The sequence below is a fragment of the Crocodylus siamensis genome, chromosome 10 (genome assembly GCF_052110815.1).
Source record: "Crocodylus siamensis isolate JL-2025a chromosome 10, ASM5211081v1, whole genome shotgun sequence".
Lineage (NCBI taxonomy): Eukaryota > Metazoa > Chordata > Crocodylia > Crocodylidae > Crocodylus > Crocodylus siamensis.
This window is the reverse complement of record NC_143404.1, coordinates 60,444,774-60,471,583: the sequence shown is the minus strand read 5'-3', so window position 1 is coordinate 60,471,583 and position 26,810 is coordinate 60,444,774. Positions and strand designations below refer to the sequence as shown.

Genomic DNA, 26,810 nt, shown 5'->3' with positions numbered 1-26,810 from the left:
TTCTGGACTTCAGGAAGACCTTTGACGCTGTCTCCCACCCCATTCCCATTGAAAAGCTAGGTGACTGTGGCATTGATGCCTACACAGTCAGATGGGTCACAAATAGGGTAGGGGGCCGTACCCAGAGAGTGGTGGTGGATGTGTCATATTCAACCTGGAGGGAAGTGGGCAGTGGAGTCCCCCAGGGCTTGGTTTTCAGGCCCGCACTGTTCAATTTCTTTATCAGTGACTTGAACGAGGGGGTGAAAAGCATCCTGTTCAAATTCACTGATGACACCAAGATTTAGGGTTAGGTGGGCATGCTAGAAGAGAGGGACAAGTTACAACTGGACCTGGACAAGTTACAGTGGTGGGCAAATGTGAATAGGATTCGATACTGACAAGTGCACGATACTGCACTTGGGCAGGAAGAACCAGCAGCATACCTAGGCTGGGCAACTCCCTTCTTGAAAGCACATTGCAGGAAGAGATCTTAGAGTCATTACTGATTCCAAGACAAACATGGGCCGCCAATGTAAGGATGCGGTCAGGAAGGCTAACCGCACCTTGTCATACATCCACAGATGCATCACGAGCAAGTCAAGGAGGTGATCCTCCCCCTCCGTGCAACACTGGTCAGGCCACAGCTGGAGTACTGCGTCCAGTTCTGGGCGCCGCACTTCAGGAGGGATGAGGCCAGCATCGAGAGGGTCCAGAGGAGGCCACCCGCATGATCAGTGGGCAGCAGGGCAGGCTCTATGAGGAGAGGCTACGGGACCTGAACCTCATCAGCCTTCACAAGAGGAGGCTGAGGGGGAATCTAGTGGCTGTATATAAACTTACCAGGGAGACCAGAGGGGATTGGGTGAGACCCTGTTCCCCCAAGCACCTCCCAGAGTAACAAGGAACAACAGCCATAAATTGATTGAGAGTAGGTTCAGGCTAGACATCAGGAGGCGCTACTTTACTGTCAGGGCAGCCAGGGTCTGGAATCAGCTTCCAAGGGAAGTGGTGCTGGCTCCTACCTCAGGGGTCTTTAAAAGGAGGCTTGATAACTACCTAGCTGGAGTCATATGAGCTTGAACTTAGAACGGGTCATAAGAGCCCTGTATTCATTCCTGTCCAGGGCAGGGGGTCAGACTAGATGATCTGCTCAGGTCCCCTCTGACCCTACTTCTATGAAACTATGAAACAGTTATGTGCCTCACAGGAGGTGTAGACATACAAAAAAACTAGAGCTCTTGGTTCAAAAATAATACATTTTATTAGACCAACTGGAAAATAGCAAGAAAACTGTCCTTTTCTGCAGGAGGTATAGTTCATCGAGATATAGTGATCGTTATGGATCACCTAGCTTACCCCTGTTCCCATTTGTCAGAGTCCTCTGCAGCACAAGCTTTGCATTGCAAGGGAAGTGAGGGAGGCTTCTCAATGGCTTGTCTATTGTGCCTTCATAGGGACACGAGGCAGCAAAGGGTGTATGCATGGCCACAACATATATGGGCTATACAAAAGAATCCACTATCGTGATCGCTCCTATAGGGGCATTTGCACTGACTTCTGTATCTCAAAGAAACAGGGTTATTGTAAGGTTAGTAACTGATCTTTATGTGCATCCCATCCAGGAACAGAAACAGTATCAGGTGACTAACTTGTCCAATTAGTTTTCACCAAAGCAGCTTGAAATGCTAATGTAGAAAACTGGCCGCAACTGCTGACAAAGAGCAGCAGACTAACAACTGCTCAGATTTACTGCTATTTTGTTTGATGTTGCCAAACTGACATTTTTATAGCCAGACTATGGTGTTTAAATATCGTTAGGGGTTCTTTTTAATATTTGCTTTCCATGCAAGGCCTTTTGCTGTTTGCTGACCTCGCTCCTCCTTTTCCCTCAGGAAGGAAACCCAAGTAGGCAGGACTCACCAGCGATCGCGATCTCTTCACACAAACAGAGGATCCTCACATCATCCCGTCATCTGAGGTACCTGTATCCCTTTGGTTTGGCTGCCGGGCTGTCTCCCAGTCCTTCAACCAGTTAATCCAGTTAATCTGCCATGCCTTCACCGGGCTTGCATGACCTTCTGCTCTCCAGTGTGTCACTTCTCCGGAGTGACTAGACCTCTGGCCCAACTTGGGTTTTAACTTCCAGGTTTCCTCCTGGCACCAATAAGAACCAGTACTGCTCCCACGTTTCCCCGCCACTGGCGGTACAGGAGGCAGTCAGTGACACCTGGAATCTGGGCAGCGTGTGCAGTCCTATTCTTTTAATTTGCCTTTCACATACAGGTTTTTCTCCTTCCAACAGGTGTCAGGTGAAGCTCTCCCAATCATAACAGGCACTGAGGAGTTACAGTGGCTTTTAACCAAGTGTACATTTACATACACAAATCCAGTGCTCCACTGAGAGACCCAAGCCATCTCGGATCAAGTTAGCAGTACAGTCATGTTAGCATGGTTTTCCACACACGCTATTATAGCCTGCTTCTCAAGAGAGTCAAGAGAAGCACCATCCTAATATAGCCGTACTGCTTCTGGTAGCTAGCTATCAGTGAGCGCTATACAGCATTGCATTGGCAGATGTCAACATAGCCTGAGCCTAGTTGGTTTATTGGATCTGAGAATGATGTGGTTTAATAAATAAAGAAACTAAAAAATATTTTCTTGGTGTTGTAGATTAAACATAGGGACTTTTAGAACTATAATGCTGGGTATCCCAGGGGGATGAAGGAAAAGGGGTGGGAGACCCCTCCCGTGGCGTGGGTGGAGGCAGGGACAGCCCACCATAACAAGAAGAAAAGCCCTGAGAACAGGGAAACTTACCTTTCATAGATGCAGCTGGGTCGGACGAGCCGCAGAAGGGTGGAACGCGTGAGTGGGGTGGGCTGAGGCCCCTCCCTGGGATTTCAGTTAATTGTTTTACTTTTGATTCCGTCTAAGCTCCAGGGTGAGGGAAACGGCCACAAGCAATGCTCAGAAGGTAGAGTGAGCTGGGACCAGTTCAGGGACCCCAGCATGCAAAGGGACCCAACACACCACCAAGGTCATCTCACCACCCTCTGTACACCCAAGCATAGTAGAAAACTGGATCTGGAGCAACAGAGGGAGGATGGGAGGCAACACTGGAGGGTGACCGAGCTGACCATCGATTGGCTGTTCCAAGAGGTTGGCGCATGGCTGGGGTCTAGGGGAGGTGGAGCCCCAAGAGCATCTGTTAGTGACAACACCTGGCACGTGCACCGCTACAAGAGGGAGCCCCACTACTGAATGAAAGATCCAAGATGTGGCAAGCGAGTATTGGGGTATCTCTTGGTGAGAGCACGACCCAACATAGCAGCAGCAGGAGCAGCCTCCACGGCAGTGCTCCAGGGCTGTCAGAGAGAGACTCTGCAAAGCCAGGCGGCTACACTGAGATTCAAGATAATCATTACCACAAACTCTGTAAATGAAATTCATTTTGCTCCAGCTTTGTTCGTCTCAAAGCAGTTGAACACATCACAGAAACCAGCTGCACAATTAGTAGTGAGCAAAGAGGCCTCAGGCTCAGTGTTGAAATGATCGTGGAGCCTGAACTTGGCTTGCAGCAAGAGGCTTTCTTCTCTTGCATCAGGTGTATTGTAGGAGCAGCGGATGGGAGAGGTGACAGTTACACGGCTCCGCTCGTAGACCCGTGCTCTGCCTGTTGTGCGGGTAAGTGCAGGAGTTTAATTATACAGGCTGCCAATCCTTTTTGGTTTTCACTTGGGAAGTTTCTTTCGTTAAAGCAAGCCAAAAAACCTAATCCTGTTACCTTTTAAATCAGGGGTTGTCAAACTGGGGGGGGGGGGTCACGAGCACCTTAAAACGGGGCCGCAAATGTCTCTTCCCTCCCCAAGGCGCCAAGGCTCTGCCTGCTTCCCTCCCCCAGTTTGAATCATGAGCCGGGAGCCGTGCCCTAAGCGAAGGGCAGCCATCCGCTTGGGTTCGTGGGGAACAGGAGCAGCCGGAGGCAAAGCGCAGGGCTGGACTCCTTGGAGATTTCATTTTAAAAAGTCTGGGGGACGGGGAAGGGCAGCAGCAAAACCAGGTCGCTCCTCAGGGTGCGACCTGGGAGCGGGGAAAGGCTCGCGTCTGCACGGATGCCGGGACCCCTGCAGAGCCGCCCGGGGGCCTCACGGCGCAGCTGCGCGGGCGGGGGGACAGGTCGCCCTGCCCGAGTCGCGGTGGCCGCCGGCTCTGGCGCCGCCCCAGATAAGCGCCAGCGGAGCCGGCGTTCCAGATGTGGCGACCCTCACCATTGGCCGAGGCTGGCCGCCCCATTGAGGGGAGGGGCCCGCTGATTGGCTCGGGGGGGCGCCGGGGCGTGGCCTCCCCGCCCCCTCGCGGGTCATAGGCTGCGGCCGGCCCGAGCGCTCGCGCGTCATTGGCGGTGCCGCCCGTGTTGAGTCGATCGCATCACGAGCGTGAGGCGCCGCCGCAGCGGCAGGCGGCAGGCGGGAGGCGGGCGGGGCATGGCGCGCTGCGGGGCCGGGGCCGGGGCTGAGGCCGAGGCCGCCGCGCAGGAGGAGCCCGAGGGCGGCGGGCGGCGCTGGGGCGCACAGCACGCGGGGGCGCGGGAGCTGGCTGAGCTCTACTCCCCCGGTGAGCGGGGGCACGGGGCCGGGCGGGGGCACTGGCCGGCGGCTCCTGCGCCTTCCTGCCCCTGCCCTGGGAGCCGGGCGCGGGGCGGTGGCAGGAGCTCGGTCGGGCCCGGGGGTTCTGAGCTGAGGAGGCTGGGAGCCGGCGGGGGGGTTTCTCTTCCGTGTGGGGGGGAGGGGCCGAATGTCTGGTTTTCAGGCCAGTTTCTCCCCTCCAGCAAAACCAAGCCTTGCCCGGCCCCAGCACCAGCTCCACGCGGGCAGGGGGTGCCTGGCGCCTGCTCCCTCCGGGCCTGGTGCGCGTGTGGCTGTAGAGACTCTGACAGGACCGTCTTGTCGCTCCTGTGGGGTTTAGGGCTCATCCTGAAGGGACGGGCTGGGGTCCCAGAGCAGGTTCCTTGGTGCCCGTGGCGAGAGGAAGCCTGCGGGCAGCATGGTCCAAAGCGGTGCTTCAGTGGCAAACAGTTAATGAAGAGCTGCTGTTAATAATATTAATGTCAAAGAGTTGAAGCTAAGTAGCTGTGCTTGGTCCTTGCAGAGGTTTTGGTGCATAAAGGCGTATGTTTTTTCTAGATGGAGGTGATGGAAGGAGAGGCTGGATGAGTTTTCAGTAACAAAGCCAGTGCCTCGAGTCAGTGCTCCACCCAACAGAGCCAGAAGAGTAGCGGCTGCCCTAACTGTTTTCCCCTCTTTTATTTCTAATTCCCAACACTTTCCATTCAGGACCCTAGAAACTATGAAACTAGGTGCTGTTGCTAGACAAGACGGTGCCAGCAAAAATATATATGTGGCCTATTCTTGTGTGATGTACTGCTTTGTGACAGCAGCCTTCTGGAAGGGAAAGGTTTACATTTATTTTATACATATTTCCCCAATTTTGACACTTCTCACAAATGGAAAAGAGAGTGTGTGTGTGTGTGTGTGTGTGTGGATTTTATTTTCTTCCAGAATGATAGGTAAAGGAGTAAACTTTATCGCTGGCAGGTCCAGCTGATGCTCCCTTAATAGACAACTTCAACCTTTGGAAGAGAAATGTATATGGTAGCACTTGTGCTTTGTTTTCCATTGCAGCTTCCAGCACAAAGGCCACAAATGAGCCTGTCAGCTAAACTGTTTTAGCTGAACTGCCAAGGGGGAGATGAGTGAGAGCATGAAGACAAGTTCAATTACATGTATTAACTCTTTAGTTTCTTGGACCAAGGGTTGGCAATGTGACCCACAGAACCAAAGATCCAGCCTGTAGTGCTGGGGGACCTTCAGCTGCGTGTCGGGGTCAAGGAGTGGGGAGCTGTTTCTGCCCCCCAGTCTGGAGGGTTGGGAGGATGGTGGTGGCAGCGCTAGGTTGGAACGCCAAGCTGCCTCCGACCTGAGCTGGGTTCCTGCTTGTGGCTCTGGAAGTTTGCCAGCTGCTGTCTGACACTGTTTAGTGCAAGTCATGTACTTATTTCAGTTCCCACCTCATTGCTGTTGTTTTGTTTTTTGGTTTTGTTTTTTTTTAAGTTTGCTTTGGAGGGAGGTAGGGGGGTTGTTTTGTTTATTGCTTTGTTACCAGAGCTGAAAAATCAAGTACCTGATGTTCTGATTGCAGCCCAAATCTGAGTGAAGATGAAGAACCTGAGTGAATCTTGGTGTTTCTAGGTTGCTTATACAAAGGAACTTAATTATGCTCCTGTGATTTCAAAGAGACATCCCATCTTTGAGTTTGTAGCTTGGATTATTTCCGTAGTCCATGCTTCTAAAACCCTTCCCTGTGTGTTTGTTCTTTATATCATCTTGCTTATTTTGTTCTTGACCGCCCTTTTTGGCACTTTTAAAGGTCCAGTGTTGTATAAATGGAGGCCATTAGTGCTGACTTCCACATTCTTAGTAACGGTTTTTTTTCTGATCCAGCTGGACAGGATTAGAGCCATGCTTTTGGGCTTGGAGGTCTACATGAAGGCTTTACTGGTATCCTTGATATGCAAAGTCCTGGAGCTCTGTTCACACACAAAGGTCTCTTGGGATGTGCCAGCAGGTACCTTGGTGTTTCCCCACAGACAGCTGCTAATTGTTCCTTGTGGACCTATCCATTTAGCTCTTCAATCAGGGTGCTCCATTTCCTAAGATGAATGTGGGGTTAATTAACTCTTGATACGGATGCCTTGGAGGCCCTTTTAGAGCAGCTCCCACATTGTGACCTTATGCTTCTTTGAAACCCAGTTCTGATAGTACTTTTAATCTGTTGTGCTCTATTTGCATGGTCCTCTCTCACAGGATATATCTATGAAGCTCAGATGCATCTGCTCTTAACTATGCCCTGGGTCAGACTATGACATTTTTACCTCTTAAGAACCATTTCTTTAAAACTCTTTGACTTGTGAGAAGAGTACATCCTGGGTGTGCTGTGTTGCCCTCTGTGCTGGAGGATAAAAAAATGCCTTGGTTGTCTTGGAGACCGTGGAGCACCCTGTTTCTTTACTGCTGCAGCTCTGTATACAGTTCAGTAAGGCTTGCCCTGATACTTCAAGAATCCAACTGGGCAATCTGTTGCAGAAATTGTCACTAATTGCCTTTGTCTTTGGTTCTACACAGAGTGTCCTTTACTGATGCCAAATGTCTGCCACAGATGCACTTGATTTGGCACTGAATGCCATTTTAATAGGATAGGTAGCCAAGGTGAGGTACCAGCTGAACAGGAGCTGTACATATTTGGAGCTTTTCAGGTCCCTAAATCCCCTTATGGATCTGGTCCTTAATATCTTTGTCTTGAATTCAGCATCTCTCAGTTAATATGCTGTGGCTGAGTTCCAGTCAGGTGATGATCTGACTCTTCTTGGGTTGTAATTCTATCCTGAGACATGTGCTTCTTCTCTGTACATGTCATGAGTGAGCTTTTGTTTTGGTGTGAAATACTGTAGTAAGTTGTAGTTGTGAAACGCACAATCTTGGCACTCACTCTTTGCCTGCAGTTGCAGCATAATTGCTAGAGAGCTTTCATAGGATTAAATGCTCTGCATGGGTCTGGGAACCAAGACTCCTGGATATAATTGTTGCATACTTTTTGGATGGAAGTAAACCATCCTGTTGACTGTCCTATAAGGTGAGGATAATAATGCCTTGTGAGTTCACTGGGGCAGGGTAGAGAGTGGGGGATTAACTCAAATGAAAATCCTAGTGAAATCTAAAAAGGTCCTAGCATTAACACAAGCTGGCAAATTGACTTGAAGACTGCCATGCCCTGTAATTGTTTAGCAGGTTGAATTGGTTAAATGATGGGTGAGGAGGAGCCTGACTCTTTTAAAGTTCAATTTGTGTGAGAACCACAAGCTGCCATGTCGCGGCTAACTTGTGGCCGCCCCCCCGCCCCAACAATACACCTATTTCTCTTCCTTGGGGAAGGAAGAACCTCAAAGGTGTGAGGATTGATTGATTGATTATTTTTTTTTTTTTTTTATTCTTAAAGAGATCTGAGTTGCCTGTAAAAGCAGCTCTGATGTGGATACAGGAATACCAGGGGACTTGCTTTGATGCACACTTCTATTTTTTAATATGTTGAATGGAACCTGCATATAATAAATTTAATATAACAAGATGCTACAGTGTGTTTCTAGGTAAAATTTTGGGTGATGGAAGTCATTTGATCTTCAGTCATTTTTTTTTAGGTACCTGCATTAGGTTTTTAATAAACCAGTAATGCATCGTTGGCTACTAAATGGGCAGCTTGAGCAGAAATTCATTTAACTGACAAGATCTAATGTTATAGACAGATTCATGATAGTTCTTAAAGAGATGTGAGGGAGGAAAGGGTCTTTGATCCCTTTCAGTTAGAGGACTCTTGGAATGATTCATCCGTTGAAGGCTCAAGTTTGAAGTTCTGACAACGGTGGAAATGTGCAGTAGACATCAGTGTAGAGACTGCTGCTTTTGCCCACAGGGAGAAGGTGTAACTGTAGAAGAGTGGTCAGGTTTACTTAAACAAACAAGCTAGGAAATTTGTTAACGAAACTGCAGTAAACACTGTAACTTGCCTTACAGTAAGTTGTTTGTATAGTCATAATATTAGTTCTCCAGTAATGGTGTAGAGAAGTAGAATGCCACAGGTATTTCGTAGCATATTCATTCCTCGCCATTCCACTAAATGAAGTGCTGCAACATAATTTCTGAAGAAGTAGTAAAGGAAACTGTGAATTTTTCAGGGAATAGAAAACCACTGTACTGTATCTTCTTGGGTTGTAAATCACTGTAACATTTATTACAACATTTCTTCTTGTCAACAGGGAAAAGACTGCAAGAATGGATCTGTGTCATTTTATGCTTCTCTCTTATTTCTTTCAACTTCTACAATCTCCTCTGCTACTTGAGACTGGAGCATATGACCTCTGTTATTGTTGGGATATGTAAGTAGAAACTCTTCATGTTAAGTAATTGAACACAGTAGCAAATGCATTTTGGTGAACCAGGGGAGGCATTATGGAGCTGGAGTCCGATATGATTACAAGTGTTTGTCTCCTAGTCTTGAAATATGTTTGACCATCTGCAACTAAATAGTCAGCATAGGGTGTAGCTTGAGACTCAAAATCATCATAGCCTTGTGACTTCATTTCCAGCTCCTTCCCCAAGTTAAGTGCTTTGGGGCTGTATATAAGAATAACTCATATATTTTATTGTCCTGCCCCAATGTCTTATTTATTTGCCATAATTGCAGATACTAGAATGTATTCAAAAGACAAATGGCTGGATTACAGAACTGCCAGTTATTTTATTTGCTTGAATACCTAGTGGGTAAAGTGTGTGGGATAGTTCTAAAGAAGGCTACAAAAATGTATCTTTTTGGGGGTTTTGTCTTTTTTTTAATTTATTGGACAGCTGTCTAACTTAGAATTTTGGTCATACATAACTGTAGAGCATGAAAGAAGGCATTTTGTTGAAAAGACTGCATGTTACAGTTGTAGAAATAAAGAAATTTCTAAAGGTTTTTTTTTTTCTTTTTTTAAATGTGAAACCTGGCCTTTGCCCTCAAAATGTTGGCTGCATTTTTATCATGTACCCAAGATCACAGGAAAGATTGATTACAACAAAGGAACTGAAAATAAAGGAATATGACTTTTGATCTCTTTTATTAGACTGGCTGGAAACAGCACCTAGATTTGGAAACTGAGAAACAAATTTGAATCCAAGTCAACAAGCCAGACTCTCTTGCACCTCTGGAGTGGCACAAAAGTACCAGAGTGCAAATGGGCCTGAAACTGACTAGATCTTTCTTGTTGAGATGAAGAGCCCTGCTTGGGCAAGTCCCTGATGCAACCTTGCTATGCCTCCTATTATGGGAAAGGGAAAAGAGAATTAATGTGTGGGGAGAAGGATTGTTAATGGACTATTTCTGTACTCTGAATCCTGCCTGGTCAGCTGCCCTTCAAGTTCTTTGAACTTTAATGGAACTCCTGAGGAGCCAACCTGAGAACTGAGGACTGCTTCAGTGCTCAGTGGCTCCGATGAATTTCTCTGCTGCTTTATGCACCTTTTTTAAATGCACTGAGCTCTACTGGTGCAGTATGAAATTGGCTTAGCAGACCCTGCTTCACAGAATGGAAGTGAAACCATGGTAGAGGACTTCTTTGGCCCCTTCCCCCTTCCTCCCCATGAGATTCTTCAGCTGTCCTTTTAACATGCTTGGGGTCCTTGGACAACACAGAGGAGAGGTGTGCGTTCTACCTTGGCCTATTAAAACCTTGTGTAAAGAGGATGGGAATCCCAGTAATTATTTAGTATGGTCAGGGTTGCTCATTTTAGATATCCAGCTTTTTGCTGTCTTTGTGCTATCACTTCCTATGGCTTGCTCCTAACCTGAGCAGTGAGACTGCTTGGCTAGGCCTTGGTGGCTTGTAAGCAGGCTCATGTTTTTTGGCTGGGGTGTATGGATTGTTCTCTCTGTCTCTTATGAACTATTCCACCCAAGTTCCTTGACTGTTAGAACATTCTTTTCTTCCCTTCTCCACTCCTCGCTTAAGAGTGTTAAGTGAAGGATTTTTCATATAAGAATTGCCTCATGATAAAGAACATATGTGGGGGAGAGACTTGTTGATGATATTTAGCCCATGTTATCTGTTTGCAGCTGGCTTTCCTAGCAGTTAACAGTTTTATGCAAGCCTGAGCCCTATGTTTTCCTGGTTACCAGCTTAACTGATAAGGTAGCCAATTCACTGATAAAGCTATTTAAATAGCAGTGGATAATTAAAGTAGCAGAATTTGGATTCTGTGCAAACAAAGTAGTGTGGAAAATTGGCTGACTGCTTATTGCAGCTGGTCTTTTGAAGTAATAAAAATGTCATATACCACCTTTTTGTTTGTTTGCTGTTTCATCACACTGTTCCTCTGTATAGTGGGGAAATGATAGCAACACTTTATCCAGATGTCTGATTTTTCCAGATGAACTTTGGAAAGATGGAGAGCTTGTGAACGCATCTCTCGTTCTCAAGCCTGTTCTCACGGAGCCCACCTAATACTGGGTGGGAAGCTGATCTTTTGGTTGCAGGTTATAAGATGAATTTGCTTAAAAGATGGGTGGCTAATTTATAATATGCTTCTTGCTTGGGATAAAGCAAATGCCAGTTAATTACCTCTGAAATATTTGCTTTGAAGTGCTATTTTGTATGTGATTGTATGGAATAGCAGTAATGTTGCAAGGAGAAATCTGCTGGTCCTAGAGTCTGAAACTGCATGTTTCCTGATACTTTGTCTGGCCCTTTGAAGTCTTCCACCTCCCCTTACCTGTACCATGCATAGTGCTGTGTACGCTGTTGCCAGTACAGCAAGTCTTTCGTTTGGTCCAAGCCTCGTTCCCTTTGTAAGCAGCCTAATTTCTGAGTCTCTCTTGTTCTCCAGCCTCATCCTCCTTCCATTAAGCCTCCACTGTGCATCTGTTTGCCAGAGGTGCTAAATGACCAGTTGCTATCCTTTCCTTTCAGAGCTTTAAAGGACAAGCAAAATCCATTTTTTTTATTTTTTACCCTTGAACTTGTTTAAGATGTATATCAGTGCTCACTTATTCAAGATGCACTTCAGAAACTTTGAGTCTGGATCTTTTATGTTCTGGCTGTGATGCAGGCAGTTGCTTCTTATCTGATGTAGGCCTACTCTTTGCTTCAGAAGCCACCTCACATGGCACACTGTAGTATGCTATGCTGAATTACCTCTTCCTGCATGTGTTGAGGTCTAGAGCTGTGTCTTTCTTTCCTGTTTCCAATGTAGTGGTTCACCATGAGTTGAGAGGGAATCATTGCTGAGGGGGACTGAGCACAATGGGCACCATATATTATTCAGATGTGCTGCACTAACCTAACCTTGTGGTAGATTTCCATCAGCAATTGCTCAATATGGGTGAGGTGTTTCATAGCTGTGTTCAGTGTTGGCCTCATTCAATCAACTTCATAGTTGGTTTCCATTATTCAGATTCTGCTTCTGGAGTAGTTTAATGATGGGCAGTGTGTCTTAATGAGGTTTTATTGCATTTGAATGTAGGATGAGGTGCTTCCCCATGCTGATGGGGGGCAGGGGGGAACACCATGTCTTATTTGTCTATTTGCTGTACAGATCTCAATGTAAGTTGTGTGGGCACAGCCCACACAACACTTCCTGTGTAGCCATTTAATAGAATGTCATGTGGGTTGCAGCAGTGTGCTGGTTGGCCCACATGTAGCCTGTGGGTTGAGAACCACTAAAATACACTAGTATTAACTTAGTTTTTGGAATTTACGTGCTACTTAATTCCTAAGCTCATAGAAGGGAGTCTTTTGAGTCCAGTGAGTCTGGTTTTTTTGAGAACTGCTGCTGTAATATGCAAAAACCTGACGCACACATGCAGAGGAATAATGTTTTAAAATAGGCATTTGTCTTGGCTTGGGGGAAAAAATTCCCTGGTCCAAGCTGATGTGCAGCTCTGCAGTCATCTGCATTATGGAGAGTAGGTGGATATGTCTGAGCATACTGCAGTTCCGGTGACAGGCATTCTGTATAGAAGTGACTTTAAAATCGAAAGTCCTGTGCACACCAAAGCAGGCACTAGTTTTAATTCTGTCCCTGTTGTCACACCGTCAGACCTCACCCTGCTTGTGTATCCACAAGGACTTGACTAAGACTGTTCTCTCTAAACCAGTGGTCTCCAAACTTTTTGATCACGCACCCTATCAGTAAAAAATTTTTGAGCACCCCCCCCCACAATATATGTATGTTTATATAAATATAAATAGAAGTTCTAATAATTTTCTTCCTGCACCCCAACAGATTGTCTTGCACACACCCCACTTTGGATGACTGCTCTAAACCACAGACTTTGCTGTACCTGACCATGCATCTCCAAGACCCTGCCCTGCTTCATGCATGCTCCCTGTTCCTTCTCTCCCACTAAAAACAATGTAGCCCTGCCACCAAGTGCAGAGGACCAGCTAGTTAGCACTTGATCACTGCCCCCCTGTACTATGAAGCATGTTGTAGCATGCACAGTATTGTATACACTCCTTCCACATGCTGTATACTTTGTACAGTACATATATCAAACCTCAGATGAACACCATGGCAGTGTTGTGCACATGCAGCTGTTTCATTTCATCCCTTTTGTCTGAAAAGTCTGTGACGTACATTCACTTACCTCAATCCCCAAGACAGCCCATCTGAGTAAATCATGCTCCCCTTAGCCCTAAATCTTATTGCCTGACTCTGGCTGTTCCGCAAAATTTAAGTCATAATTCCAGTTGCAAGCCCTGTATCGCAATCCATGGTCTCTATTACAGCCTGAAGGTGTTCAGTGAAACCTTGTTAACAGTTAAGCTCTAACAGGCAACAGATGGCTGTTAACCCACTTTAATTTTGTCTAAGAGAATATAGGTCCTGAAGTCAGTCGTGTGGCTTGCTTCATATTAGAATGACTACCCTAATTGCTAGTCCCTTGTTCAAATTGATGTAAAAGAGGGAAAGCTCTTTTTTCATGAGGCTGCTGTTAGATCCATTCTCTTTTTTTCCTCCAAAAGTGGCCAGAGGGTTATGCTGTCATGTGAGAGCCATCTCCTTCCCTGCCTCTGGCTCCTAGTGTCAGGACAGACCAAAGAGCTATACAGTGAATATATTAAAAATGTTGACTGCCAGAATACACACCTTGAATATGATGTCCCTGAGGCTCACCTCAGCCAGTATTTCTCCTTCCATTAGGTATAGCAACTAGACTAATCTCTTGGACATTCCTGTTGGAGAACAAGAGCTGAGTCTCATGGGGGCAGGGATACAGATTTTTGGGGAGCTGGGGGCTGGAGGAGATGTCTGGCTAAAAGAAGCAAATTCTCAAGGGACATCGTGGCTCCTAGGCCCTGAAAGGTGCAGGCTCTGGCCCAGACTCCATAGATGTGGAGCAATTCTTCACTCTGGTGCTTAGATGTATAGGTCCTCTCTTCTGTTGGCACTAGATAATTGAGCTTAATTTTGCTCATGAACTGGAAGTGCATCCCCAATGCTGTTCTTCTATCTAGTTGTTTGTGCACAGAAGGAACTTGCTGTGACTGTGAAGGCTGGGATAACAAAGAGAGGTCTGTTTGATTGTAATGTCATTTAGCAGCCTTCTTAAAGGGACAGCATGAATTCCTGGGGGAAATCTAGTAAGCCCATTAGTAAGAGGCATACATTAATATTCTATTTCTAACCTCTGCACATATAGCACCACTGAAGTGCTGCTGCCCTTGGGCAGAGGGTGCTGCTTAAGGCTGCAGGAAGGAAGGAGTGTTGGACAAATACTGACCATGTGCAGAAAGCTGTGAGCTCTTGAGGATTTTATGCTTGTGCAAAAGATAGGCTTAGTAAACTGTTAGGACCTGAAAGAACAAAGCTGACACTGCTTAATTAGAACCAGAGATCCCAGGGAATCTAAGACTGGGAGGTGGGAGGATTAGCTCACCAAGCCACACTCAGTGAAGTGCTCAGACTTTAACAAAGGAAGGCATCTCCTGTATTTCTCTTGCAATGGCTCTGGTTTATTATACTCTGCTCTAGGGTCCCTCTGCTGTGAACACTCCTATCATCAAGCACTATCGGACATAGTTTTACAGGCAGTGGCATGTCTGATGCATTATAGTAGAAGAGTGCTCATAGCAGCACCCTCCATTTGGCAGCCACTTCCTAGTTGCGCACATTAGCATGTTGGGAACGTCTCAAATGCTTCTGGCCCATCGGCTTCTCCAGCTGACAGGCTTATTCAAAGCAAGTCACATTTCAGTGGCTTTTTTGGCTGTTTTGACTTTTTTTTTGTTTTGTCCTTGCTGCTTCCCTATCCTTCCCCTCTCCTCCCTTCCCCCTGAAGCTTGATGCGATAGTGGCTGTTCAGACCTTTTCTCTAATAGATGTAGATGTAGATGTAGAAGTCTACATCTATTAGCAACTCCTATGGCTGCTTCTTGGAATCTGTCTGGCTTCCCTGCTAACCTTCCTAAGCTACAGGATCTTCCCCCAGCCCTTTTTGAGTAGTCCTTCCCTTCTTTGGTTCTTTTTCTAGTCTGCAAGTCTTATTTTGGCAGACAAGCTTGTGTCTCTAGATGTCATGGTGGCTCCTTTTTCAAAGGAAGCAGCATCCCGAAAGGTGGTTCCACTTTCTTTATGAGTCCTTGTACTGAAGTGAATGAAACTCCCCCATGCAAGCTGCTTAGTGTGGGCTTCCAAGAACTCAGAGGCCTGCTGAGTCATCCCTTTCCTTAGGCCCCCAGTACTATAAGGTTCCCTGTTGCTGTTTGCATCTGGTCTTCTTCCCCCACACTTCTGGGGGTGGGAGGAGTGTTCTCTCTCTCCTTTATAGTTTACACCTGCAAGGGGATATTTGAGAGAAGGTATATTCTCTGGCTTTTTTTTTTTTTCCTAGTAGGCCCTGTGGTTTTCTCTGTAGGCTTTGTGTTGGGCCAAGTGGAACAATGATTGCTCCTATAAAATAGGGAAGTGGGGGAGAGGGGCTAGGTCTTAGCCAAGCATGTCTGGGAAGGAGTGTCAACTAGGTAGTGCGTTTCCTTCTGGGAAACCAGGACATCCAAGTTCTAACTCTGGTTGACTGACTTGTTGCATGTCCTTGGGTGAGGGCTAACTACTTGCTTCCCTCTATGTAACTCTCGTCTTTAAAGAGTGTTGAGATCCTTGGATGGAAGGTGCTATAGAATGGAGAAGGCAATCCTAGGAACTGGAAGTACTGTTGACAGTTTATTCATTCAGTGCCTTTTATTCAAAGGCTGTGGCAAACACGTGGCATCCAAAGCCATTTGAAAGTAGCTTTTAGTTCAGTAAATCTTTCCTACTTGCTAGTGACAGGATTCTTCTCCTGTTTATGCTTCAGCTGTTGAGTGAGCTGTAGGAGGCTTCAGCCTAAACTACCTGATTTTAATAGTGGTGTAGGAAAGGGGCTATAATCTATCCAGATTCAGCCTGAATTGGGAACAGTGATTCAATTCAGATCACTGTCCCCAGTTTTTAATTTGGCCAAATCTGAAGACTTGATGCTGACTCAGTATCAGCAATTTGGCCACGGACGCACCTTTTAAATGTTTTTTTTCTACATACCTCAAGGTACCAGGTACAGTTCGTGAATGCTGTGATGTTGGGGCAGATGGAGCATCCCACAGTATGGGGGGGGGGGGGGTGCCTCCCCGACACAGGAGGCACCAGTTGCCGAGCTGGGGGGGAGGGGTGCCCCCGCATGCTCCCTGGCGGACCCAGAAGTGCTTCTGGTCCACTTCTGGGCCTGCTGCTGAGTGTGCTGGGGAGCCCCCTGTATGGGACACTCCATCCACCCCAACATCACAGTATTCACAAGCCACCTGGTACCTTGAGGCATGTAGAAAAAAACACTTAAAGCTGTGTCTATATATCCAAATTGCTGATTTTTAAAGTGTCTCCTGATTCAATTCAGAGATTCCGAGAGCCACTGAATTGGGCCAAGTCTCTGCTAATCAAACTGAATCTGGGGCCAAAGCTTTGCACAGCCCTACTGATTAATTGGCTAAATTTTGCCAGTAAACTGTTTCACTTTCTGTTGGAGTTATTGTGTGTGGTGTGTGTTATGCCTGTTCATGGCTGACAGGCTACAGGCCCTATGTAAGAACTTCAGCTAGTGGGTTCCAGACCTCTACTGAAACTTCCTTTTTCTACCTGAAACTGCTATACTTCTTGCCCCTTCCCCCCAATGCTTGCTAACTTGCCAGATCTGACCATCAGCAAGACTTCCTGCCCTGCAGGCTTGGAGGCAGCCTGTTTTGACTAAATAGGTTCAGCAAACATGGTTCCTTTTGCTGTAGTTCTTCAGTGGCCTTGTCCTTCCTTGACAAGTGAGTCAGAGTATGCATTTGAATTGCCAGCTACAGGCTTATCTCTGACTGTACTAGCCCTCACCTGATTTCTGAAACATTTCTGTACATTTTGCACCACCCTACAAAGACTTGCTGTTGTTTTTAAGCTAACTAGAATAACAAACTCTCTCAAGCTCACCAGCAGGATCTGGTGAGCGTTGGTCACCTGACAGTTACAGCTTCAATTTTGGGAGGGTTAGAGACTTTGTTTTCTTAAAAACAAGCAAACAAACAAAAACCCAGCAACTCCACTTTATATGATTCTCTCCAAGTGAAAGCTGTGTCCTTGGCATAAATTCCAAGGACTACTAATGTGCAAAGCAGGCCCTGGATGGGACAACCTGTAGTGCACATCTTTTTAGAATAAGGCAAGTATAGAACCACCTTGATTTTAAAATACTGCAGTAAACATGACTTGTATTGCCAAGGGAGCTGACCAACATCAGAGCCTTGCTGCTGTGCTTGGTGCTCTTTCCTTAAAGAGCTTTCAGTCTAAATAGATGAGACCTGCTGGGGGTGGGGAGAGAGATCACAGTAAAAGCAAAGTGACTGTATGGCAGTAAAATCCATGCTTGTTCTGAGCTCTTGGGGAAAGGGAGAGCTGGAGGATTTTCTAAATTGGTGGTTCTCAGCTGCTTTAGACTTGAAGCACCCTTTGGAAAATGCCAGACCTTAATTTTTACTCCTTTATTTTTTTTGTAGGCAAAAGATAATAGAGAAGTTTGTTGGTTAGAACTCAAAGATTATACCTATGGGTTTCTATTAAAAGTCTCCAGGCTGAGCTTGTGAATCATGCTTATAAACCTAAAAAGTGCTAACTTTGTGCAGCGCCCTTGAAAAGATCAAGGCATCTCAGGGTGCCATGGCACTTGGCGGGGGTGGGGGAGGACTGCTGCTCAAAATGGCAAGAAAGCATAGGGGATGAAACAGGGAAAAGTTCCCTGAAACATATACTGTGCATAAGAGCCTGGCTATACTGTACTCATTTAAAGTAATTACAGCTGCACAAATGGGCTGGAGAGTTCATGTGGTATTTGGAAAAGAATAGATTGTTTTTATGTCTTAAAAAAACAAAGTATCTGCTCTTAAGGAAATCCTGCTGGTGCTGAACACAATCCTATTAACCAGACTGCCAAGAGGGTCGATGTAAGCATAGTGATTGGAGCAGGGAGCTAGCTGCTTTAAACCCTAGAGTCATGAGATTTGTCTTGGTCACAAACTGACACTGACATGCCAGACTCGACCTCTGGTTTCTGGGCTAGAAGGCACAATTGCTGTGTTTCCAATCAAATGAATGCATCCCAAAGGGGGCCACATCAGGATTCCGATTGCTCGTGGCACTTGAGCACCTCACTTGCTCCCCTGTGTCCCTTGATATCTTGCCTTGGATCACTGGTGAGAGGGTTTGTTTTGTCTCTGCCTAAACCTCTTGAAGGTAGAGGTGGTAAGCACCAGAAAAGAGCTACCTCTTGGTCAGAAGTGGGATGTTGTGGTAGAAGGAAGTCTTCAGATGTTTGGTAGGGCAGATGCTTGCTACTCCCTGCTAAGTAGGAAGTTGGAAACCTTTGCTATGTTTCAAAGTGGGTGACCTGGGTCTTGGAGTCGGTGGGGCAGTTGGAAATTGGGAGAGAGGGAATCTGTCCAGCAAGCCTGTTTTGTGAAAGGGCATAGTTGTGTGTCTCTTGTAAGCAGGTGTTGTATACAAAGTGTCAACTGTGAATCTTAAAAAAAAAAAATACAGCTAGAACTGGACTATCACAGCTACGTCTGAGTTCAAGCTGTCTGCCTCTCACTTGGTATGAGCCCAAAAGCTTGTCACTCTTCTCTCCTAATAAGATAGTGCCCAAAAAATGAAGAAACTCTTGCCTGGTTTAAGGTTGCAGCAACTCTGACCTTGTCTATGTGACTTTGCCTGTTTAATTGCCTATTAGAAGCCATGTCATGTGTCCCACACACCTTTAGTACACAACTCTGTGTGAAGTGCTTATGCCAAGGGTCAGGCCTGAGGAACATGCTGCCACTAACTCTGTTCAGAAGCATGTGGTATGCCCACACCTCCTTACTTCCTTTGCTCCAATCTACAGATGTCCTTTTGACAGTAGATTGCAAGATCAGTCACAGGACTTAGTCTGACAGGATGTCACGTGACTCCCCAGGATAAAACTTTTTAGCAGCTTTGAGTTGTATCTTATTTGCATGTTACAGTACAGGCAGCATGGAAGTCAGATCACGCTGAATGGTTTTAAGCAGAGCTGCAGAAGGAGTTGGGATGTATATTGCTTGACAGTTTAAGTTCAGCTCTGCCTTGAGAAACATGAACTTTATTTATCCAATACTGCTCTTTCCTCTGTGTTTAAACTTACTTGCTGAATTTGGCAACATAATTCTCTGTTCTACTTGCAGGGCTGACACAACGCCCTCTCCTGCAGTTGTATTCTGTTCATTTGTTCATTCATCAGCAAAATTGTAACCTAATTCTGCTGTGGCTAACACCTGTGAGAGCTCACTCAGAGCAATAGGGGCAAAAGTTGATCTGCAGAATGCATAGCTAATGATTACTGTACCTCTGTGGGAAGGAGCTGGCATTTTAAAATGTGGTTTAACCTTTTTAAAGCTCTAATTGCCTTTAGACATATCTATTTAAGATGTTCTGTCCTTTTGTTGTACTGCCACTGCTGGGATTAGCAGAAGCCCTTAAACTTGATCCCCTTCATTATAGGGTGAGGTGATTCCTGGCAGAGCAGTCAAAAGGTAAAAGGTCTTTGCTGGGCTGAACTTCTGGACACTTGCACAGCCCTTTAGAAGTGTAATGAGGTGCAGGGCTCCATGGCTGGAACCCAGCTGCAGAGGGTTAAGGGGATAATAGCCTCCCTGACTTGGCTGACCAGAGGTTTGGATCAGAGGTAGCTTAAAAGGGGGACTGCATCGCTGCTCCAGATCTGAAGGAAGTTTAAGTTTAAGGTGGTGTGTGTGTGTGTGTGTGTGTGTGTGTGTTTTGTTTGTTTGTTTTTTGTGCCTGTGCTTGTTGGGCTGCTGTGGGGAGGAGACCTGTTTGTTTGCTGGAATGGAAAAACTTGTGGTGTTTCTCTGGTAATCTGGATGTATAATCAAGGGAGTGGCTTTTATAAAGAAACTGGCTCCTGAGTCTGCCTAAGGGAGTGTCAACCCACAACACAAAGTAACTGCTCAATCTTGCAAGCAGCTAGGGATAGGTTTGCTTCCAAGTGACAAAATTAGGTGTCACTAACACAACTTAAGTCTTACTCACTCCTGCAGCCTTACAGCTGAGGGCAAGCAAAACTTGGGGGCATCTGAACCCCAAGCCTCCGGGCTTGGGCCTGCAAGTAGGATGTCCACCAAGGGCTTTGGAAACAGCTGAAGCCCCAGATGGGGATGGAGGATGTTTGCTGGTAGTAAGGCTCTTGTGGTTCTGAACTGACTCACAGATTTGAAACTTGTTTTGGCTAATTGGGCTTGGAATACTGAAAACTTTAAAATAAATAAACTTATGCTGTATTTAAAAGGGGAGGGGGTCAGCAGCAGCATGCCTTGCTGTAGCTCATGTATTATTGCCCAGAGCTTGGATAGCTGCTTTTGGTGCATAGCTTGTAGGCCAAAACATGAATTTGTGCAAGAAGGGATGAGCTGTACTTGACTGCAGATTCCTGGTGAAGTTTGCATGGCCAACAGTTTTAAATAAGTAAAAAATCTTTGTATACAGTTTTCCAGAAAGTTAGATATGCATATGCCTCAAAACTGCATACCAGTGAGGAACACAGTCTGCAGAGAAATCTCATTATGGCTTCTGGGGTTTCTTAGCCTTGCTTTCTGGAAGTGCCCTTCTCTTCTCCCCTGCCCCCAGCCTCCCCCAGGTATTAGTGTGTACCTGTAGTTGATAGAGTTTACTGATTCAATTAAGTACTAAATTTACATGCTTGTGGAACTGGTGTGGGAGGGTGATAAGAGGACTTCATGGGGGGAGGGGGGGGTTGGGTTTTTTTAATTATTATTTTTTGTACTCGGCCAAAAATAAAGCACAGTAACTACAGTTAGTATGCAAGTCTGTTACACACAGCTTTGAAAGAGTGGGAGGAGAGAAGGGGCAGAAAACACTGAATAGCTTCAATAATTTTAATTTTGGGGAATTAATAACCTGTTGGTACAGAAATTATTCCATGTTCTGATGCAAGATGGTGGTATCAGGTGATAGAAAATTTTAACAGCTCATCTCAGTCATTTTCATACAAGGCTTTTGTGAATTTGGAATATCAGGGCCTGCCATGTTTCCCTGGAGAAATAATTAAGGTGTCTCTCTCTTAAGGGGGGGCATGCCTAACGTTGTATGTGTTTTGTTTTGTTTTTCCTTCAAGTTGCTGGTGTTATTACTGCTGACTTTCTATCAGGCTTGGTGCACTGGGGAGCAGATACCTGGGGATCTGTGGAGCTTCCTATAGTTGGAAAGGTTTGAGGCTATATTTTTCCTTAAATTAGAAGCTTTTAAAATTCATTTAAGAAAACTTCCATGTTTTGATGGGAGGACAGATGCAAAATAGGTGTTTATAATAGCAATCTGTTGATTTTGTCATAACGCTAAAGTTTGGCAAAGGTAAAGGGATAAGTGGACGAAATGCTTGGCATGCTGCTGTTGACAGCTTGCCCTTAATTCTTAGGTAGGCAGTATCGTAGAAAATTAGGGTTGGAAGGGACGGTCATCTAGTCCAACCCCCCTGCTCAAAGCAGGACCATCTCCAACTAGGTCATTCTAGCCAGGGCTCTGGGCTAGGCTGTTTAAAAAACAAAAAAAAAACAAAAAACAAACAAACAAACAAAAAAACAACCCCAAGGGTTGGGGATTTCACCACCTCTCTAGGTAGCCTGTTCCAGTACTTCATCACCCTACTAGTGAGCTTTTCCTAATAGTTTCATAGTTTCTAGGGTCGGAAGGGACCTGAGCAGATCATCTAGTCCGACCCCCTGCCATGGCAGGAAAGAATACTGGGGTCAAATGACCCCAGCAAGATGTTCATCTAACCTCCTCTTAAAGACCCCCAGGGTAGGAGCCTGTACCACTTCTCTTGGAAGCTGGTTCCAGACCCTAGCTGCCCTGACTGAAATAGCGCCTCCTGGTATCTAACCTAAACCTACCCTCTGCCAGCTTGTGACCGTTATTCCTGGTCACTCCTCGTTATTCCTGGTCACTCCTGGCGGTCCTCGGGGAAACAGTGACTCCCCCAATGCCTGCTGATCCCCCCCTGACTAGTTTATAACAGGCCACAAGATCCCCCCTCAGCCTTCTCTTTTGGAGGCTGAACAGGCAGTTCAATATCCAACCTAAATTTCCCTTGCTGCAACTGGAGACCATTGCTCCTTATGTCACTTCCCACCACTGAAAAGAGTCCAGCTCCATCTTTTTTGAAACTGCCCTTCAGGTAGTTTAAAGGCTGCTATCAAATCCCCCCTCAGTCTCTTCTTCTGCACACTAAACCCAGTTCCCTCAGCCTTGCCGCCTTAGTCATGTGCCCCAACCCCTGAACTATTTTCATTGTCCTCCAGTGGACTCTCTCCAACCTGTCCACATCCTTTCTGTAGTGGGGGGGCCCAAAACTAGATGCAGTACTCCAGATGTGGCTTCACCAGTGCTGAATAGAGGGGAATGATCACTTTCCCTTAATCTGCTAGCATCATTCCTACCAGTGCAGCCTAGTATGCCGTTAGCAACAAGGGCACACTTGACTTATATTCAGCTTGTCCACCGTAACCCCCATGCCCTTTCTACAGAGTTGCTGCTTAGCCGGTTGGTCCCCTGCCTGTAGCGGTGCATGGGATGCTTTCATCCTAAGTGCAGAACTTTGCACATGTCCTTGTTGAACCTCATGAGATCTTTTGGCCCAATCCTCCAATTTGTCTAGGCCACTTTGAATCCTAGCCCTATCCTCCAGTGTATCCTATTGCTTTCTGTATGTACATTAGGTAGTACGTAAGGTCCTCTAATATAGATATTATTTTGCTTCCTTCTTTTTTTGTGGGTGATGACATTTGCTCTGTTCTTTCAGGCTTTCATCAGACCCTTTAGAGAACATCACATTGACCCCACAGCAATTACGAGGCATGACTTCATAGAGACTAATGGAGACAACTGTATGATGACACTAGTCCCATTGGCAAACATGGCCTACAAATTTGTTTCTCTTTCCCCAGGTAAGTCTCTAACTGGTTTAGACTTTTTACTGGCAGATAAAGTTTGTCCTTGAGAGATGGAAGCATTTAACATGCAATAAAGCTGATAAAAAGTAAAAACTAAAAAAAAAAAAAAAAGAAGAACTTTTGAGCGAAAAAGGGAAAGTCTTTGTGGTCTGAAGTGGGCAAATACCATTTCTACCCCCCCCCCCCCCAAATTGCCCAGAGGACTCTGTTGGATCATTCCTCTAAAGCTTAGTAAAGAAACTCAGTAAGAACACTAGCTTTGTAAACTTAGTAAGAATGCTAGCTTTGCTGTAAAATTTGCGTAAGTAAGTTGCTTGCATCTCACGCTTTACCAAAAGAATAGACCTGCCAAAATATGGTTAATTGACTAGTGGCAGTCAAATTGTAGAAAGAATTGTCAACAGGTCCAAATAATGCATAGAAGGCACAATTTTTTCCATTAAGAAATGTGTAAAAAATAATATTTCTGCGAAGAAATCTACAGAAAAAGTAGGGTGTAATTTTTTTGGTAAAATTGCTATAATCTGTGACCAGTCAAAAAAAAAAGGCAGCTATTTGACTGGTCAACTGACTAGTTTGCCAACCCTGCAAAAAAATGTTTAAATCTAGGGCATTAATGAAGACCTTTTTAAATATAGCTTAAAATCAATTTTACTCTTACAGAGATGTTTAAATTGCAAAGACTATGAATACAGCCTCAAATGCTTGTGCTTAATTGTGCAATAGCTAGTAAATAAAGAGCTTAAGTTACTATTATGCATTGAGTTCAATTTTGGATGATTGTGGCACACCAGTTTTTGTTTTTGTTTTTTCCTTGCCCTGTCGCCTTGTAAAATTTGAGAATGCCTCACAGAATGAATTGTTCATGGCTCAGTGACTCTGGTGTCTGTATCTTACTGCTGAAGCAACATGGCCATGTATTTTGTTAATACCCAAGGTGTCAGCCATTGCTAGGATGTCAGAATTGATGTTGATGGGCATGATAGGTGCATTACTAGTTCCTATTGGGATTTAGGGGCGGGGATCTAAATCCACAATTAAATTGACAAGCATATTTAAATTCTGTTTTGCAGAAGCACTGTACCAGTCCTGCCCTTGGGAGTGTTATATCTTTGCCCTGGTCATCTTTATAACCTTAACTAACCAGATTCACAAATGGTCTCACACCTACTTTGGTCTGCCTTGCTGGGTCATCTTTCTGCAAGACTGGCATGTCATACTGCCACGGAAACACCACCGAATCCACCATGTGTCTCCCCATGAGACTTATTTCTGTATTACCACTGGTAAGTTGAACTTTGTTTCTTTGAGCAAGCTTCTTGCAATAAACCATAAGTGACAGTTTTTATAAGTGGTTCCTACATGTAGAGCAATACATATAGAAACCACCTATGAACTGCCACTCTTTTATGGTTCATTGCAAGAAGCTTGCTCAAATTTAGAGGTATCTAGGTATTTAGATAGCTAGACCAGTCTCTTTAGCTTGCCCAAATATTTCAGGCATGGCTTTACTGTTTGAGCCTTCTCCTTTTTCAATTGCATTGAAATTGGATGTTGCCTAACATCCAGTGCACATGGCTTCATAAGGAAAGCACTAAATGAGGAGCAAGTATGAAGAAGAATAAATATTGCTCTCTTCTTTCACCACATGCTCTTATTCCACAGAGAGCATCACGCTTCATTCACTAAATGCAGTGTGGCATACGGAGGCTTTGGGGTGCCTAATTGCTTCATAGCCCGTTCCTGCATTAGACTAGTCTGTTCCTCTTGAAGGCTTAGGACTGGAGATATGGGAGCTATAAGCTTTGGAATTCTTAAATCCAAGGTGGTAATGGCACACATGATCTGCTTTATAAACAAGCCTGCTTTTTAGCTTTGTGGGTCTTTAATAGCCTTCTGTAACAACTGTTAGTCAGTATTTGACTACTTGAAGGTTCAATGACTTGTTTCACAATTAAAGTGAATAACATCCACGGGAGGGCACAAAAAAAATTGCAATACGTAGTTAAATTGTATTAGTAGATGCTGATTTTTCCTTTTTCCTTTTGTAATAATTAGGCTGGCTGAACTATCCGTTGGAAAAGATTGGCTTTTGGAGATGCTTGGAGAACATTATCCAAGGAGTCACTGGAGAAAAGCCTAGAGCAGATGACATGCACTGGGCTCAGAAAATGAAATGACACTCTTGCCAGCCTTCTGCAGTTCTCATCTTTGTTGCCAATTTTTTTAGGAAAAAAAAAAAAAGCCATCAGCCAAATTCAAGACTTGCAAAGAAATAACACTCTAAAGCACAAACTAAAAAGTGCTAACAAAGACCGCAATTAAAAAAAACAACACAAACTCATCCTTAAAACGATACTTGAAAAGCAAATGGTTATTTGTCCTGAGCACCTTTTTTTTATTTTAGCCATGTCTGCTGATTTATCTTAGAAAATATTTCGTCATTGAGTCTCATAAAAGCCATCAGGCAAGCCAGAGAAGAAGACTATGTGCTGTCACTTGCAGTTTAATATCGGTGGCTCAATAAACGTGTTGTATCAACATTGTTTAACATGTCCGAAGTAGCTTGTTGCCTAAGACCTATCCAGGGAATAGCGAAGGTACCTTGTTGCTGTGTTCTAGGTGGTTCCATCCAATATGCTGCATGAAAACAGTGTGGTGGAGTACTGGAAGTCTATAAAAACAAACAAAACTGTTTTGATGCGTTTAGTGGTTGGTAAATCTAGCATTTCCATCTTCACAATCATGTTCAATTGTATTGATGTGGTGTGGAACAGACTCTTTGAGAAGCCCATTTTGCCCGTGGGCAAAGGATCCTTAAGTGTCTTCAGTTTTCCTTTTAAAAATAAAATTGTTCTAACTTTTTATGTGGAATTAAGCAAACCATTCTGTATAAGCCTTCAACATAAAATAGATCTCTGAGGAGAGGGAGGGCATGCTATTTGTATAAACACACAAGCTTGCATTAGTTCATTTGGACTGCTCATTTGATAGCCTTTCCACCAAGTGTTTCCTGCCCAGTAATCAATGGTTAAAATAGATCTAGCAATGGGTACATCTGCAAATAGCTGTATTCAAGAGCTAAAGATATCAAATTTAATATTTCCCTTCTAGAGATAATGGGTGGGGGGGGGTTGTTCTTGTTTTCTTTTTTTTTTCCCTAGGTGCTTGCTTGTTTGTGTAAATAATATAAAGCCTTAATCTCTTTTGGTGTAATATGGAATAATATTTTAACGTGATATTTTGAATGTGTGTGTGTATATATATATTTATAACAAAGGAATTGGATAATACTAATCATGTTTGTTAAGACCTGTTGCCATTCTTTATTCATAGTATCCTCAACATATTTAGCATGAAGAATGTTACCTTCTGCAAGGTTAGTGATTTGACCACTTATCCAGTAATCTGAAATGACAAAGTCTTGCACTTCATTATTTTTGTTTAGTATGCAGTCATTAAATACATGAACATAAGGGTAGGCTGTATTGCAAAAGGAACATTCGTTTCTACCACTATCTAGAAATGCCTTCAGTATTGATCTTGTAATAGGCTTCCTGAGAGTGATTTCAGCAGGGGCACAGGGATTCACAAGTGAAATGTACCCTTACTCATAAAACAACAATTTACTGACACCAAGCAGCTGCATCACTCAGCCTGTATTTAACTACAC

General features: G+C 44.8%; 1 protein-coding gene across 2 annotated transcripts; it reads left to right on the top strand.

The window, feature by feature from the left end:
* The first annotated feature begins 4,432 nt into the window (after positions 1-4,432).
* On the top strand, positions 4,433-26,447 carry PEDS1 (plasmanylethanolamine desaturase 1). Of its 2 annotated transcripts, none has more exons than XM_090020667.1 (6): positions 4,433-4,596; positions 8,849-8,968; positions 21,304-21,395; positions 22,987-23,131; positions 24,211-24,423; positions 25,196-26,447. In XM_090020667.1, exons 1-6 carry the CDS (start codon positions 4,467-4,469, stop codon positions 25,315-25,317), a joined length of 822 nt encoding a protein of 273 aa, XP_089876793.1. In that variant the 5' UTR covers positions 4,433-4,466; the 3' UTR covers positions 25,318-26,447. The 2 variants fall into 2 exon arrangements, with proteins under 2 accessions (XP_089876793.1, XP_089876794.1); XM_090020668.1 differs by lacking the exon at positions 4,433-4,596 and adding an exon at positions 4,798-6,606.
* The last annotated feature ends 363 nt before the right edge of the window (positions 26,448-26,810 follow it).